Below are 13,719 nucleotides of genomic sequence, written 5' to 3'. Positions count from 1 at the left end.
GTAGATTTCTGTTTGTGAAACATTATAATAAAACTATATCAGTAATATTAAATAATGTTCTGCTTAATGTGGATATACAGCTTACGCTGTTCTAAGTTCTTTGTTGAAGTGCACGAGAGCATCAGCTTCTACACTGAAGTGCTCCATACTTAATTCTAGATTGAATTTAGATGTCTAAAAGGAATAATGATCCCCTAAATTTCACTTCATTGACTGCACCTCTTACGGAGATTTCTGTGATAATATTGTATGAACACATTTTCCTTAAGCTTTTGCAATTAAGATTTTTTTAGTCAATATGCTTTTTATGGTGTTCATATGTAGGTAGTAGTAAGATTCTTTACAAACATATTTAAGAGAAAGAGTCCCTCTGAGAGTCTGAATTTTTTTATAGCATAGATCACTTCTGCTGTATCACTGTATTAATTTGTAATTAGGTAGACTGACTTTTCCCTGTTAACAGTCATTTAGTATTACACTCAGAATTACTGATTTTATCATTGGGAAATTATGGAAGTATTTGTTGTATTTGTAATTGTTTTTAAGACTATTAGGCAGTTGGAGCTGTTTCATTCTCTGTAGTACTTACTTGTTTGTTATGAGGCACTCTGTGGAATATTGTTTGGAAATATTCTAGGCAGTTGCTTCTCTGGAAAAGAAAGGTGATACTTAGCTATCTTATATATCTGGACTCTGTCTTAAAACCTTGAGCGTTTTTCAGTTACTTTGGTAGGAGAGGTTTTGGTCCTCTATGTGTATTGGTCATACTAGTTTCAGACATTAACTGCTGTAATGTAATTGCTGCTGCTTTTTTTTTTTTTTTTTTTTTAATTAATCTATTTGCAGATGTGATGCAGATCCGTCTGCCCTAGCTAAATATGTTCTGGCTTTGGTAAAGAAGGATAAAAGTGAAAAGGAACTGAAGGCATTGTGTGTTGATCAGCTGGATGTATTTCTTCAGAAAGGTATGGTCTTTGTCATAACAATTAAGCTTGAGTGAAAAGCCTGTCTTTTTTAATTCATTCAAACAATCTTTTACCATAGAATCGTGTGTTTATCTCTTTATTAGCTTTGTTACTTTGAAGTATGTAATACAATTTTCATGAAGTTGTTGTAAAAAATCAGATTTATAGCACAATATGCATATATTAGGTGTATGTTTTGTGTCTATTGGTATTCCTGGAAGAAAATTACGGATGTTAAGAGCTATTGCCAGAATTAGAGGTATTGGAGCTCTGTATATGTTCCAGAAATATTCTTCTGGGTGCTTTATTAAGAGACATTAAATAATTCAATGATTGAAAACCTTTATGGAACGTTGTCATTCTTGACATGTTTCTTGACTCTGTAAATGTCCTTTTTAAATATAAAATTAGCAGCAGAGTATTTAAAAATAGTAATCTTCATTGTTTTAACTTTTTTGTGAATGTTGATTTTTTTTTTTAAATTAATTTATTTTTAAAGCAAATGTTAACCAAAGTTTTGAATAATGAATATTTGTACACTCTTTGCTTTTAGAAACCCAGATATTTGTGGAAAAACTGTTTGATGCTGTGAATACAAAAAGCTATCTACCTCCACCAGAACAGCCGTCGTCAGGAAGCCTGAAAGTAGAATTTTTTCAACACCAAGAAAAAGAGACAAAAAAAGAAGAGGTAGGCATTGAGTTTTTTTTTTTTAAATTTATGTCTCTCTTCCTCATTCCTGTAGTTTGATTATGTGGTTCAACTTCATTGTGTTTATTTGTTTATTAATAATAATTCCCAAACTTATACTACAGCATTAAAATATGTCAGAAGATTTGTGCCTAGTATGTTGAGTACTGCTGCACGATTTTTCTAAACATAAGTGAGTGCTTCAAAGGTAAACCAAAGTGGTTCTGACTAGGCAAATGTAAATAAAGTTATTGAGTAGTGTAGGAGTTGCAGTACAGCCTACATTAGTTTTTTGCTCAGGGTTGCTGTTGTAGTTATGGTGCCTTTTAATTCAGCATAAATCCAGGCTGCCATTCCAAATGGCAGTCCTCGTTTCTCCAGCTGCTTGATTCAGATAACATCCTTTTTCCGACACAAGTATTTATGTTGTTCTTTGAGCCAGAAGAATAGGTTTGTCCTTTTCAACAGCGGTCTAGGTTTGGCTGCATGAAAGTGTTTAACAGTGAACTGAACCAGCTAACCTGCTGATGAAGAAAAGACCTTACTATGTCAATTGTTGAATATTTATATCTTCCTAGATCTGTTACTGCAACTTAGTATGGATTTTTGTCCACCTGTATCAAAAGCAGATGTATTTTCAGTGCAGTACAATAAGGATTGCTTATTCTGCTGTATTTTCTCCCAATCCGTGCTAGGAATAGAAATCCGTGCTAGGAATAGAAATCCGTGCTAGGAATAGAAATCTAATATGTTATGAAGATTCTCTAATTGCATTAAATGCAAAAATGTTAGTTCAGTTCAATTCTACTGCTGAGCTTGCTCAGCATTTTGAGGCTTCTTATTTGATTGTGCAGAAGTCTCCATGATAGTGTACTCATGTTTTGATCAAATCTATATACTTTAAATTCAGATAGTTAAAGAGGAAGAGCGAGAGAAGAAGTTTTCTAGAAGATTAAATCACAGCCCTCCTCAGTCAAGTTCTCGCTACAGAGATACCAGGTAATAAATTTTACTTAACCTCTTGTATTATATCAGTAATCAAATGGATTTGGATAATTAAGGTGTTACTAAATGTTTGCTTTCTGTATGGTCACCTAATAAGCCTCAAAATAAGACTTTTACTGCTTTTATGCATATATGGTTAAGTGGCAAGTATGTGACAGTGTAAACTGTCTCCGAGTTGTGCACAACTATCACATTTGAGTTTTATGATTCATTTTTATGTTAGATTTGTGGTTTATATTACAACACTTACTCTGCTCAGTATTGAGATTGAATTGTGATAATGTTAATTTAGAAGCCGTCCCTTCAGTAACTGTTACTTTTTGGTGTTTCCAACTTCGGGAAGGTGCAGCATTGGGCAGAAGCAGAATTTTACATATGTTTTAAAATCTTATGGATGGTAAAAGTAAAATGCATAAACCAAATAAAAGAATTTTTAAAATGTTCTGAGAAGAAAGGAAGGGACATAGTTAGATTCCATTTGTAGCTTTTCTCTAATTTTCCATTGCCATTTCTTGAGGTTTTTAATAGTAGTTAAGGTTTTAAATTATGGCTTCATAATTCTTGTAATTAACCTACAAAATTACATGTTTAGAAGCCGTGATGAAAGGAAAAAAGATGAACGTTCTCGGAAGAGAGATTATGACCGAAATCCTCCCAGAAGAGATTCCTATAGGGATCGATATAACAGAAGAAGAGGGAGGAGTCGGAGCTACAGCAGGAGTCGAAGTAGAAGTTGGAGCAAAGAGAGGTTGCGGGACCGGGATCGAGACCGGAGCAGAAGCCGGAGCAGAACACGAAGCAGAGGTACCAACAGTTGGTCTCTAAAATACGGTGAATGTTGTCTACAAAATTTAGACACTAAACTTAAACACTATGTTCAAGATGTACCAAAATTTCCTCTATTGTTCTTGTTTCTTTGTTCAAATTCAGCTTGGTTTTCTGTGAAAATAAGGCTTATGTGATTATGTTTTCAGTGCTTGTTTTCCCCTCTTTCCCTCCATTCTTGTCTAATACCTTTGACTGTGTTGGCCACTTTTAAGCAATATTGTAAGACGCAGAAAAATCCAAGTTAATTGCATTTCATTAAGTTTTAGGAAATTCAGAATCTGGTTTGGGAAGATACAGAAATTAATACCCATTTACGGAGGTAGAACTGGCAGAAATTATCTATTTGACAGCAAATGACTTGTCAAGCAGAACAGTACAGCTCTGTTCTTTTTGTCTTGTCCCCTCCTTGGTGTCATAGGGAGGGGCTGAAATTATTACAGTGCATTTGCACACATATCTGTAGGACTTAAGTCTTCAGTACAGTAGTTTTTCGAATTAAACTTCTTTAAAAACAGAGCTGTTTATTCAGCTGAAAAGAATGCTTTTTCCCCCAATACTGTGACTGATAAATTGGAAAAGAGCATTGAGAGTCATTTTGTATCTTTATTCTGTCTTAAACAGTGTAGAGGTAAAAATAGTCTTGTTTAAGTCTCCTGTGTATTATTTTTCTTTCTGTTGAATGGGCCTTGGTAACTCGGCCTTAGAAGTAGGAATGCAGAGTTCCTGAAAATATGTGAGCAGATATTTTCCAAACAGCTTACAAATGAGCAAGTTAAATAGCATGCAGCAGTTTAACTAAACGATTACAATGTGATTAAATCTTAATTTCAGGATTACTTTACATAAACTCCAATGGTAATATCTTACGGACAGTATGTTGTAGTAAAAGCTTTGTTTCTTTTTCTAAGCATATTAAGAAAAGCCTGTTTTATCCACACTTATCTGCCATCTTTAAGACATTTTTATTAACGGTACTTTAATGTGGGGTTATTTGAGTCTACCAATTTACCTCATGACAGAGCTCTTCTGTCTTAATCTGCATACTTACTGTTTATTTGATGGTAATATTAGAAAATAAAGAGAATAGTTTGTATGTATTCAGAATAAAAGGTCATGTTACTGCTGTATCTGTCCAGGAGTGTTCCACACCTGTCAAGCACTGTTATTTCTCCAGTCATGACAAAGCTTTGCATGCAATAAGTATATGCATTTGAATGCAGATAAAGTGAAGATAAACAACATGAAGATACAATAACAGTGTCTTGAAACATTAAAGATGTGTAACTTCTATAATGTTTTCAAGTGATGGTTATCTTTCTCTTGCCCATTGCTTCCCTTTATTCAGAATAACTTCTCATCTGAAGTTCTTAGAATATATGCATCACTACAGATGATGTACTCTGCTTCAAGTCAGATAGGGTTTCTGCTTTACTGTGGGTATAGCTGTTATTAAAATACCCCAGTGGCTGACTATGTACTTTTAAGATTATTATTTTTCTGATTAAACCTTTGGAATGTAGAATTATGGAGTAGTTGATGTTGGAAGACACTTCTGAAGGTCATGTAGTCCAATACTCCTTCTCAAAGCAGATACACTGGAGCAGGTTGCTCAGGACCCTATCCAGTTGGGTTATAAATAACGCCGAGGGTGGAGACTCCACAGGCACTCTGGGCAACCTGTAGAACATTTCAATTATCATTTTTATATTTTGAGTTGAATTGATGTGGAATAAAGATACTTAAACAGGTTAGTGGCTGCTTCTGGTGAACATGTGCAGAAGGAATCGTCCAATATAACTTTTTTTTTTTTTTTTTTTTTTAAAAAAAAAAAAAAAAAAAACAGAAAGGGATTTGGGAAAGCCGAAATATGATATGGACAGAACAGATCCATTAGAGAACAATTATACTCCAGTTTCTTCTGTGACAAATATTTCATCCGGCCACTACCCTGTCCCTACACTGAGCAGCACTATTACTGTTATTGCTCCTGCTCATCATGGAAATAACACTACGGAAAGCTGGTCGGAGTTCCATGAAGAGCAGCTGGACCACAACTCCTATGGAAGACCTCCGCTGCCAAAGAAACGCTGTAGAGATTATGATGGTAAGTCTGTATTTTTTTAATTGCTTCCTGCAGCTATGATTGGCCCCTTTCTGAAAAGATTGAAGTGATTCTCCTTTCCTGATCTCCTCTAATACTGTGTTTTTTCTGTTACACAATTCTTGAATGCAAATTTTATCTCACTTAGCTTTTAGACAGCTTGCTTTATTAGTGCTTGTATAGTTTTTTTAGTTACTAGAATTATTTTATATAGATGAAAAATAGTATATTTATATAAAAAGGCTATGAAAAAAAATCCAGTTTTACCCAGATTTTCTGTCTTACGTGATGTTCAAGCCAAATACTGTATTTGATAGTTTTGACCATGATTAGTACCTTACTGACCACCTCATTTTTTTATTCCATCCTATCTAAGTGAGAATTTTAACTGGAAAGGTCTAGAGCTGCAACTTCCCAGGCTCATGTTAACCCATTTTTTCCATGTAGGTGTTTCTTAAAATTGGGTGGCTTTTTGTGCTTATCTGTGTCTTAAGCTATCATTTTGCATGTCTTGTGCCAAAATCCACGCAAGAGGCTGCTGCAGTTGGCAGTGACTTAGCTAAATTCAGTCAGTCAACCTGTTAGCTCAGAAGAGTTTAAATTTCCCCCTGAAGTTTTTTCTGAGGGGTTTTTTTTGTTGTATATCACAATGACGAGTTTAAGATCTAGGCCAGTTTACATTCGCAACTCTGGTTAGGATAGAATTTATTTTTAAGTAAAGAAAATGGAAGGCTGAGCACTCAAGTGTTGGCAGAGTTGTACTTGTGAAGAATAGCTTTGCCAGTATACATCACAGCAATACTATGGAGCAAGTTGAGTTGTCGAAGTGTAGCTTTGTTTTGAAGTTTTCTTCTAATGCAGGCTGAGTTGCAGAATGTTGTGTCATGGTCTCCCAGCTCTACAGGTTTTATTGAATGGAACAAAACATGCAGGCTAGTATGCTTTTGAAGCAACATCTCCAGGCATGACACTGGGACTTTGTACCTTTAACAGTCTGTCTTCTCTAGCAGCTTATTATTTCCAATTTCTGAGTATGAAGCAAATGGTAATGTGTTGGAAAATTGAGATACAGTTGTCCTCAAATTTTTACTGGCTTTTTGTTTTCCCTATGTTTCTGACTGTTACTAAAATCTCTCATTAGATGTCTCTTCCATTTGCTTTTCTCATGGCTGTTTCTGCCTTCTAAATTTATAAGCTCATCTCTCTCTTCAGTGGCTAGCTGGTTCCAACGTACCGCTTGTCCTATCTGCACTTCCACATTTTCTACTTGACCCTCTGCAGAACTTCTATTTTTCCTTAACGTTTCAGTTTATATGTTCTATAACTCTTCCTGAAGATGAAGTAATACAGACTGCTTTTAGCATCATGGTTTGAGGAAGTGGACACTCAGCTTTCTTGCTATTTTATTGGAAGATGTTTTGAACTTATCCCCCATATTGCATTGTATTTTATTGGGGTTTTTGTGGGGGTTGTTGATAAACAGATAATCATAGAATCATAGAATGGTTTGGGTTGGAAGGGACCTTTAAAGGTCATCTAGTCCACCCCCCCCCACCCCCCCCCCCGCAATGAGCAAGGACATCTTCAACTAGATCAGGTTGCTCAGAGCCCTGTCCAACCTGTCCTTGAATGTTTCCAATGATGGGGCATCTGCCACCTCTCTGGGCAACCTGTGCCAGTGTTTCACCACCCTCACTGTAAAAAATTTCTTCCTTGCATCTAGTCTGAATCTACCTTCCTTTATTTTAAAACCATTATCCCATGTCCTATCACAACAGGCCCTACTAAAAAGTCTGCCCCCATCTTTCTTATGAGCCCCCTTTATGTAATTAAAGGCTGCAATAAGGTCACCCCAGAGCCTTCTCTTCTCCAGGCTGAACAACCCCAGCTCTCTCAGCCTTTCCTCATAGGAGAGGTGTTCATCCCTCTGATCATTTTTGTGGCCCTCTGGACCTACTCCAGTGTTTTACTTGCATGTAAAAGAAAAGAAATGAATGTGTATTCATTTTTATTTATGTGTGTATTTCATATTTACATATGTCTGTATACATATACAATACATATATATGTAAATAACAAATTTTTTTTTCTCTTACATAATCACATTAAACTATAGAAAAATATTCTAATTCTTCCTGAAATAATAGCAAAAGATAAAAAAGAATGGGAGTGAATTTTCTCATGTTGGAATTTTATAATATTAACTTGTAACTTTAATAGGGGTCTCTCAATCCCAGTATCTGCACTTTTTACTTAGAAACACTGTGTTTTTGTTAGTGATGACACCTAGATTTCATTCTTTGTTTTCACAGTTTGTTACAATTCAGTGCAGAATTAATTCTTCAAGAAAAATCTAACTCCTGTATTTATTCTGCTAGAATGTTGCTGCAATCTTTCTGTGTGCTGACTTAAAATAAAGTTATACAGCTAATTTCATTTTCTAATATAAATTTCTGCTGGTGTGTGAAGCTCTTAATTTACAAACTGTTGCATTACACATAGAACATCTCATATCTACTCTGAATCAAACTACACCTATTGAATACTAACAACAATTCTTTTTGGTTTTAATGTTTCAGAAAAGGGTTTCTGTATGAGAGGAGACATGTGCCCGTTTGATCATGGAAGTGATCCGGTAGTGGTAGAAGATGTGAATCTTCCTGGCATTCTGCCTTTTCCAGCACAGCCCCCTGTTGTCGAAGGACCACCTCCTCCTGGACTTCCTCCCCCTCCACCAATTCTGAGTCCTCCTCCTGTTAACCTTAGACCTCCAGTGCCACCACCAGGCCCGTTACCACCTAGCCTTCCACCTGTAACAGGTAATTAAAAAAAATTAAAAATCCATTTTTTAGTAGAAAAGCCTGGATGTTACTTATGTTGTATGCAGTGCAAAAAGCTGTTTTAAGAATGCCAGCTGTATTTTACAAAGTTGTACTATGCTTTACTATCGCATAGCTTACCCCAAAATGATTGTTTTTTATAGTAATTACTACATAGTTGATTGTTGTAAAATTTGCATGTTAAGTGTGAATCTTGAGTATGGAATAATATTTTTATTGTGTTTAAGCAAAAGCATGGCATGGCAAAACTCAATTCCTTGAGTTTTATAGAAGTTTTCTGAAACTGACTACTGTTGGAGAAGAAGGGAAAATCCTGGAAACAGGAGACATTTGGCATTCCAGTTGTAATACTAAAAGAGAATTCATGACCACATCAAATTTACACCTGATAATATGTCATTCGCGATTAATTTTGAAAGTGAACTTGTAAAGTAACTAAGAAAGAAAATTCTCCAGCTCGTTTACTCTTTCATTGGAAAGTACTTTGGCTCAAGTACTAAAAATTACATGAAGACTTGTGTGCCTGGCTGTCATTTAGAAAATAGCAGTTTAATTTTCAGTTCCCTTGTGTGGTTTAAAAACTGTTAATGTTAGTTTTATGTGATTGTTCCTTTCTCTCTTTTTTATTAACTTAGATGTCCCACTTGGTAAAATTATTCAAGAACAATTGATATTTGATATTGCTTGAAAGTTTCTTAAACTCTTTTCATTTCCATTTGATAGTATATTTAAGTAAGAACTGCATTTATTTATTTCACTTAGTATAGAGAGGAACTGTTTTGCTGGGGTGATCAGTTCTGCCTCACAAGCTATTTCTAGATATGTGTGGAAAGTCCAAATATGTGTCTTTGTGTCTTTTTCCAAAATGTGATTTTGCCAGTAATTAAATTGAAGGTCAGGCTTGATTGCTCTGCTTTGAAAGTGTTACGTTACCTGTTGTAAAAAAAAAAAAAAAAAAGTCGAACCAACCAACCAAACCTCTCAGTTTTCAGAAGGATCCCTTTGACTTTCTACCGGAGTTGCAGGTATCTTCTTGGGTGTTTGGAAAACTAATTACCGTGAAGTTAGTTATTGTTGTCATAGAATATTTTTGTTATACACTATTAAAAAATAGAATTTCTTTCTTTGAGTGGGTTTTATAGAGCTTTAAAGACCTTCTGTTGGTGAAGATAAATACTGGCTTAGCAATTAAATTTTGCTTATAGAAAGAAGGTGTTTGGAGAATTGTTAAACTATTCAAATGCTTTTCTCTCTAATCTAAGTTCTGAGTCATTTGCTGATGGGGATGTTTTCATATGAATGAATGGTACAACAAGGTGTCTGTATACATGCCCTCTCACCCCCTTTTTTTCAATAGCCTTAAAAATATTTCAGATCAGTTTCCTTATGGCTTCAGTGTAATGTAAGTCTAGTGGATAATAAATGAAGGCTATGTTTTTCTTTGTTTTTGACAGGACCACCCCCTCCACTTCCCCCATTGCAGCCTGCTGGCATGGATGCTCCCCCAAATTCAGCAACTAGCTCAGTTCCTACTGTTGTTACAACGGGTATTCATCACCAGCCGCCTCCTGCTCCACCCTCTCTTTTTACAGCAGGTGTAGTACTGAGGCTTTGCCCACAAGGTTTGCTAAATAGAATAACGTTGATTCATATTATACTGTACTTTTTAGAGATTATAATTTCATAGTTTGGGAGAATCAGTTTGTATCATGTAGACTGTGACATAACTTAACACTCTTTTTTTTTTCTAACTTAGTTCAGGACAGAAGTAAAATTTGCATGTAAAATGTGAATCTTGACTATGGGATAATATTTTCACTGTGTTTAAGCAGAGAACTTGGCATTGCAGTTTTTTAGGATAGCTGTTATACAACTCTTCCATTGTAACTGTACCTTGTAATTAAATGAAATATTATATTTGAAATCTTAGGGGTTTTAACTGCAATTTATTTTAATTAGACAATTTCTTTGTTACCAGAAACGTATGACACAGATGGCTATAATCCAGAAGCTCCAAGTATAACAAATACTTCAAGACCTATGTATAGACATAGAGTACATGCCCAAAGACCAAATTTGATAGGACTCACATCAGGTGATATGGATCTACCACCCAGAGGTATGCTCTCAAAGCTATACTTACATAGTTCAGCTGGTTTTCTTACATTGCTGCAGATTGAGGCAGTTTTCAGAGAGTGTAACACTGGAAAACATTGTATTTTTTAAAATCTTCTTGAATTAAGAGAAATTTAATTGAATAGGGAATTATGCCCATAGTTGCTCTGTGTGTGCATTTTTACAGGTAAAATGAAATCTCTTGCTAGAGTATTGCACAGTTTACACTTGGTGGTAATAACTGGTCACTTTGTACATCTTTTATATAGAAAAATGTTAGTATTTCTGTAACAGACTCTTAGGATGATTTTTGCTGCAGAGAGGAGGGAGTCATTTTTATCTGGTAGCAGACAGTTACACATGAGTAATCTTAACCTCGTGGTTCCTATGCCCCCGAGAAGAAGCAGCAGCAGCATACAAAATGAGAAAAGAGGGATAAAACCTTTTTTTCTTCATGTGGGTTTGTTTACATCTGTATGTATTTGTGTTTAATCTTACTATGTTTCTGTTGGTGTATTTTCAGTGAGGAGTCCCCCAATATGATTCCTGTTCTTCAGCAAGAGCCACTCCTCTCCCACCCCATCCCTAAATCTTGTACTTAGGTGTTAGTGCCCTGGAGTACTGTATATTTCCTGTCATGAGCATTTTTGTGTGTGCCCTCTAACAGTAGAATGGAGGTGTTAGCAGAAATGGTGTGAGCCTCAGAGTATTGTATGGGACATTTGTGAATCAGTGAGTGCAGTCATCTTGAGGCAGATGCCTTCTGTCACGCCTCTTTTGTTTTCTTTATGTATGACTTTACTGTGACAAAATGAAAGCTGTTCGCTCTTTTGATCTGTCACAGCATCTGTTGATAGTTAAGAAGAAAAGCCTGTGACCAAGATTTGATCCAATTTGAACAAGGATCATAGTAATTTCCAAATAGTTGTGCTTTTCAGTGCAAGTTCAGAATACCTTTTTACAATCAAATACACAGAAAATACAAAAATACTGTAAAATCTTTTCATCTGTTTACAGAAAAACCTCCTAATAAAAGTAGTATGAGAATAGTGGTAGATGCTGAATCCAGGAAAAGAACAATTGGTGCAGGGGATGGTGGAGTTCCTACAAAGAAGACTTGGTTTGACAAGTGAGTGCTCATTAACACAAGGTTGGCTTAATAGTTGGAATTCCGTGGACCTCTTTTCTGTAATCTGAAACATAAAAATCTATATAAATTGCAAGCAAGTTAAACTGTATAAGCTGTACTAAAATAAATCACACTATAGAGTGATCTGTATTTGACTGTCTTCTCTCAAAGGCAGTACAGAGATAGCTGAAGTTGCTTTGGATGATACCAAGATCTACTCCCTGAAAGCTGGAATGATCTAAGAAACAGAGAAGCTGCAGTGTGATGTTTGTTAGGGATGAACGATTTTAGATTTTGAAATGTGAATTGTATCATTGCTATTTTGGATTGAGTTGCTAGGTATGTTACTGACAGAAAATACGGGGTGCAGTGCTTAGTGTCCAGATATACCTGGGGTAACAAAAGGTTGGAAGAGATTTTAAGAGATTACCGGGACTGAGGAGAGCGTTGAAGTAATAGTTATTTGAAATGTTAGTGGGGACATTCTGTGGAATAGCTGAGAAATAGTTTTTGGAGAGAAGCAACATGAAAGTCAGGACTTAGTGACACAAGCAAATTATTGTGAATTATCTCACAGAGTTATGCGCTGGGGTATGCCAAGAGTATCGGTGGGGAAAACTGCAGGTATATGGGCCTGTGTGCTGTACTCTTCTACACTTCTTTAAAATTTACTTTTTACTTTTTAAAGTCTACAGATCTTTCTCTTGTGTCTCAGACACACATGCTCCTTTGCAAACGTATACAATTGAACATTGTGTTTGCTAGCTTGCTATGGATTTCTGGCTTGATTTTTATTTGTTGCAGGCAAAATTTTAACAGAACAAATAGTCCAGGTTTCCAGAAGAAGGTGCAGTTTGGAAATGAAAATACAAAACTTGAATTGAGGAAAGTTCCCCCAGAACTTAACAATATCAGCAAACTTAATGAGCACTTCAGTAAGTTTGGAAACTTAGTCAACTTGCAGGTAAGCGTCAACAAAGAGAAGGCAGTATGTTTTGACTTAATGATAGAGGTAGTTGCTAAAAGGAGAATGCTAATTGTTTTTTAACTGGTTCCCTGAAACTGTTCTCATTATTTTCCGAACTTCTTTCTTAAGCATGATCTCATTGTTTTTAATGGAATCATCACTGAAGAAGCAGAAATGAAAGAAGACTAGAACATTTCAGATTTTGAACAAATGTTTTCCTAACAGATCAGACTTTTAAGATACATTGTTTAAAACACTGAAAATTGATTGGAAGTGTTTTTCCTTCACCCCTTTTCTCAAGTTTGGATCTGATATCATAAACTCTCTGTATTTTTTGAGGTAAATTGTAAATACAGAAACCCTATATTTCTCACCCAGAAAGCAGTCCCTATGATATAATTGCTTTCTTGTCCCATAGTAGTGGTGGTTTATCCTTTATAATTACTTCATAGTATATCCGAGTGACCCACATTTATAAACAAAAATAAGCAAACAATTAGAGAAAGGTACAAAAAAGATGCAAAGAACTAAGGCCTAGCTTAGGTTGATGTTATGTATTGGAGGCTGTATATGTAATGTCAGTATTTCATATCCAATCTCTAAGCTACTCAGTCTGATCTTCCATCATTTTTCATTATCAGCAACAAGTTTCAGATGCTAGCTAATGTTTTTATGAGTGCTTTCTTGTTAGCACTGAGAGGGTGAATGAAGAGGTGTAATAGAATATTTTTGTGCGTACTGATACAGTGCAGAATAAACCTCCTGTGCCTGTCTGAACACTGAGGGAATTTAAATCTCTCTTAATTGCTCTTAAATGTTTGTTAAGCCTTTCCATAGTTTACCTAAGAATATGGGTTTATTAGCAGGCAGTATGATTCAGTAGGGCAAGTAATATTGTGTGTAAATGTGTATAGAGAGACAGACAGGTATGCAGATAGATATTGCAACGTATGCTCTTCTTCCAAAAGGTATAATTTTGTCCTTTGTAGGTGTCTAAAATAATATGTGAATGCTCAAAGGAGGGAGGAAAACCAAAATGAACTTCGTTGTCTAACTCTGACACTAGATAGGACATTTAT

The 13,719-nt window shown here is 35.5% G+C and overlaps 1 protein-coding gene across 10 annotated transcripts in view; it reads left to right on the top strand.

Moving 5' to 3' along the window:
• RBM26 (RNA binding motif protein 26) overlaps positions 1 to 13,719 on the top strand; it is a 60,610-nt gene that overhangs the window by 12,755 nt on the left and 34,136 nt on the right. For 9 of the 10 annotated variants that reach the window (XR_014230601.1, XR_014230602.1, XM_082335045.1 and 6 more), the window contains exons 2-11: positions 847 to 965; positions 1,519 to 1,655; positions 2,566 to 2,654; positions 3,253 to 3,464; positions 5,332 to 5,592; positions 8,169 to 8,408; positions 9,884 to 10,051; positions 10,408 to 10,548; positions 11,562 to 11,673; positions 12,478 to 12,637. Coding sequence is in view for 8 of the 10 variants with exons in the window: in XM_082335045.1 (XP_082191171.1) it covers positions 847 to 965; positions 1,519 to 1,655; positions 2,566 to 2,654; positions 3,253 to 3,464; positions 5,332 to 5,592; positions 8,169 to 8,408; positions 9,884 to 10,051; positions 10,408 to 10,548; positions 11,562 to 11,673; positions 12,478 to 12,637 (1,639 nt within the window). In the remaining 2 variants the exon portion in view is untranslated. The remainder of the gene's footprint in view (positions 1 to 846; positions 966 to 1,518; positions 1,656 to 2,565; positions 2,655 to 3,252; positions 3,465 to 5,331; positions 5,593 to 8,168; positions 8,409 to 9,883; positions 10,052 to 10,407; positions 10,549 to 11,561; positions 11,674 to 12,477; positions 12,638 to 13,719) is intronic. The other variant, XM_082335042.1, reaches the window with a different exon arrangement.

This window comes from Platalea leucorodia (assembly GCF_965183815.1).
Source record: "Platalea leucorodia genome assembly, chromosome: 2".
Lineage (NCBI taxonomy): Eukaryota > Metazoa > Chordata > Aves > Pelecaniformes > Threskiornithidae > Platalea > Platalea leucorodia.
Note: the sequence above shows the minus strand (reverse complement) of the source record. Positions and strands in the feature narration are given on the sequence as shown.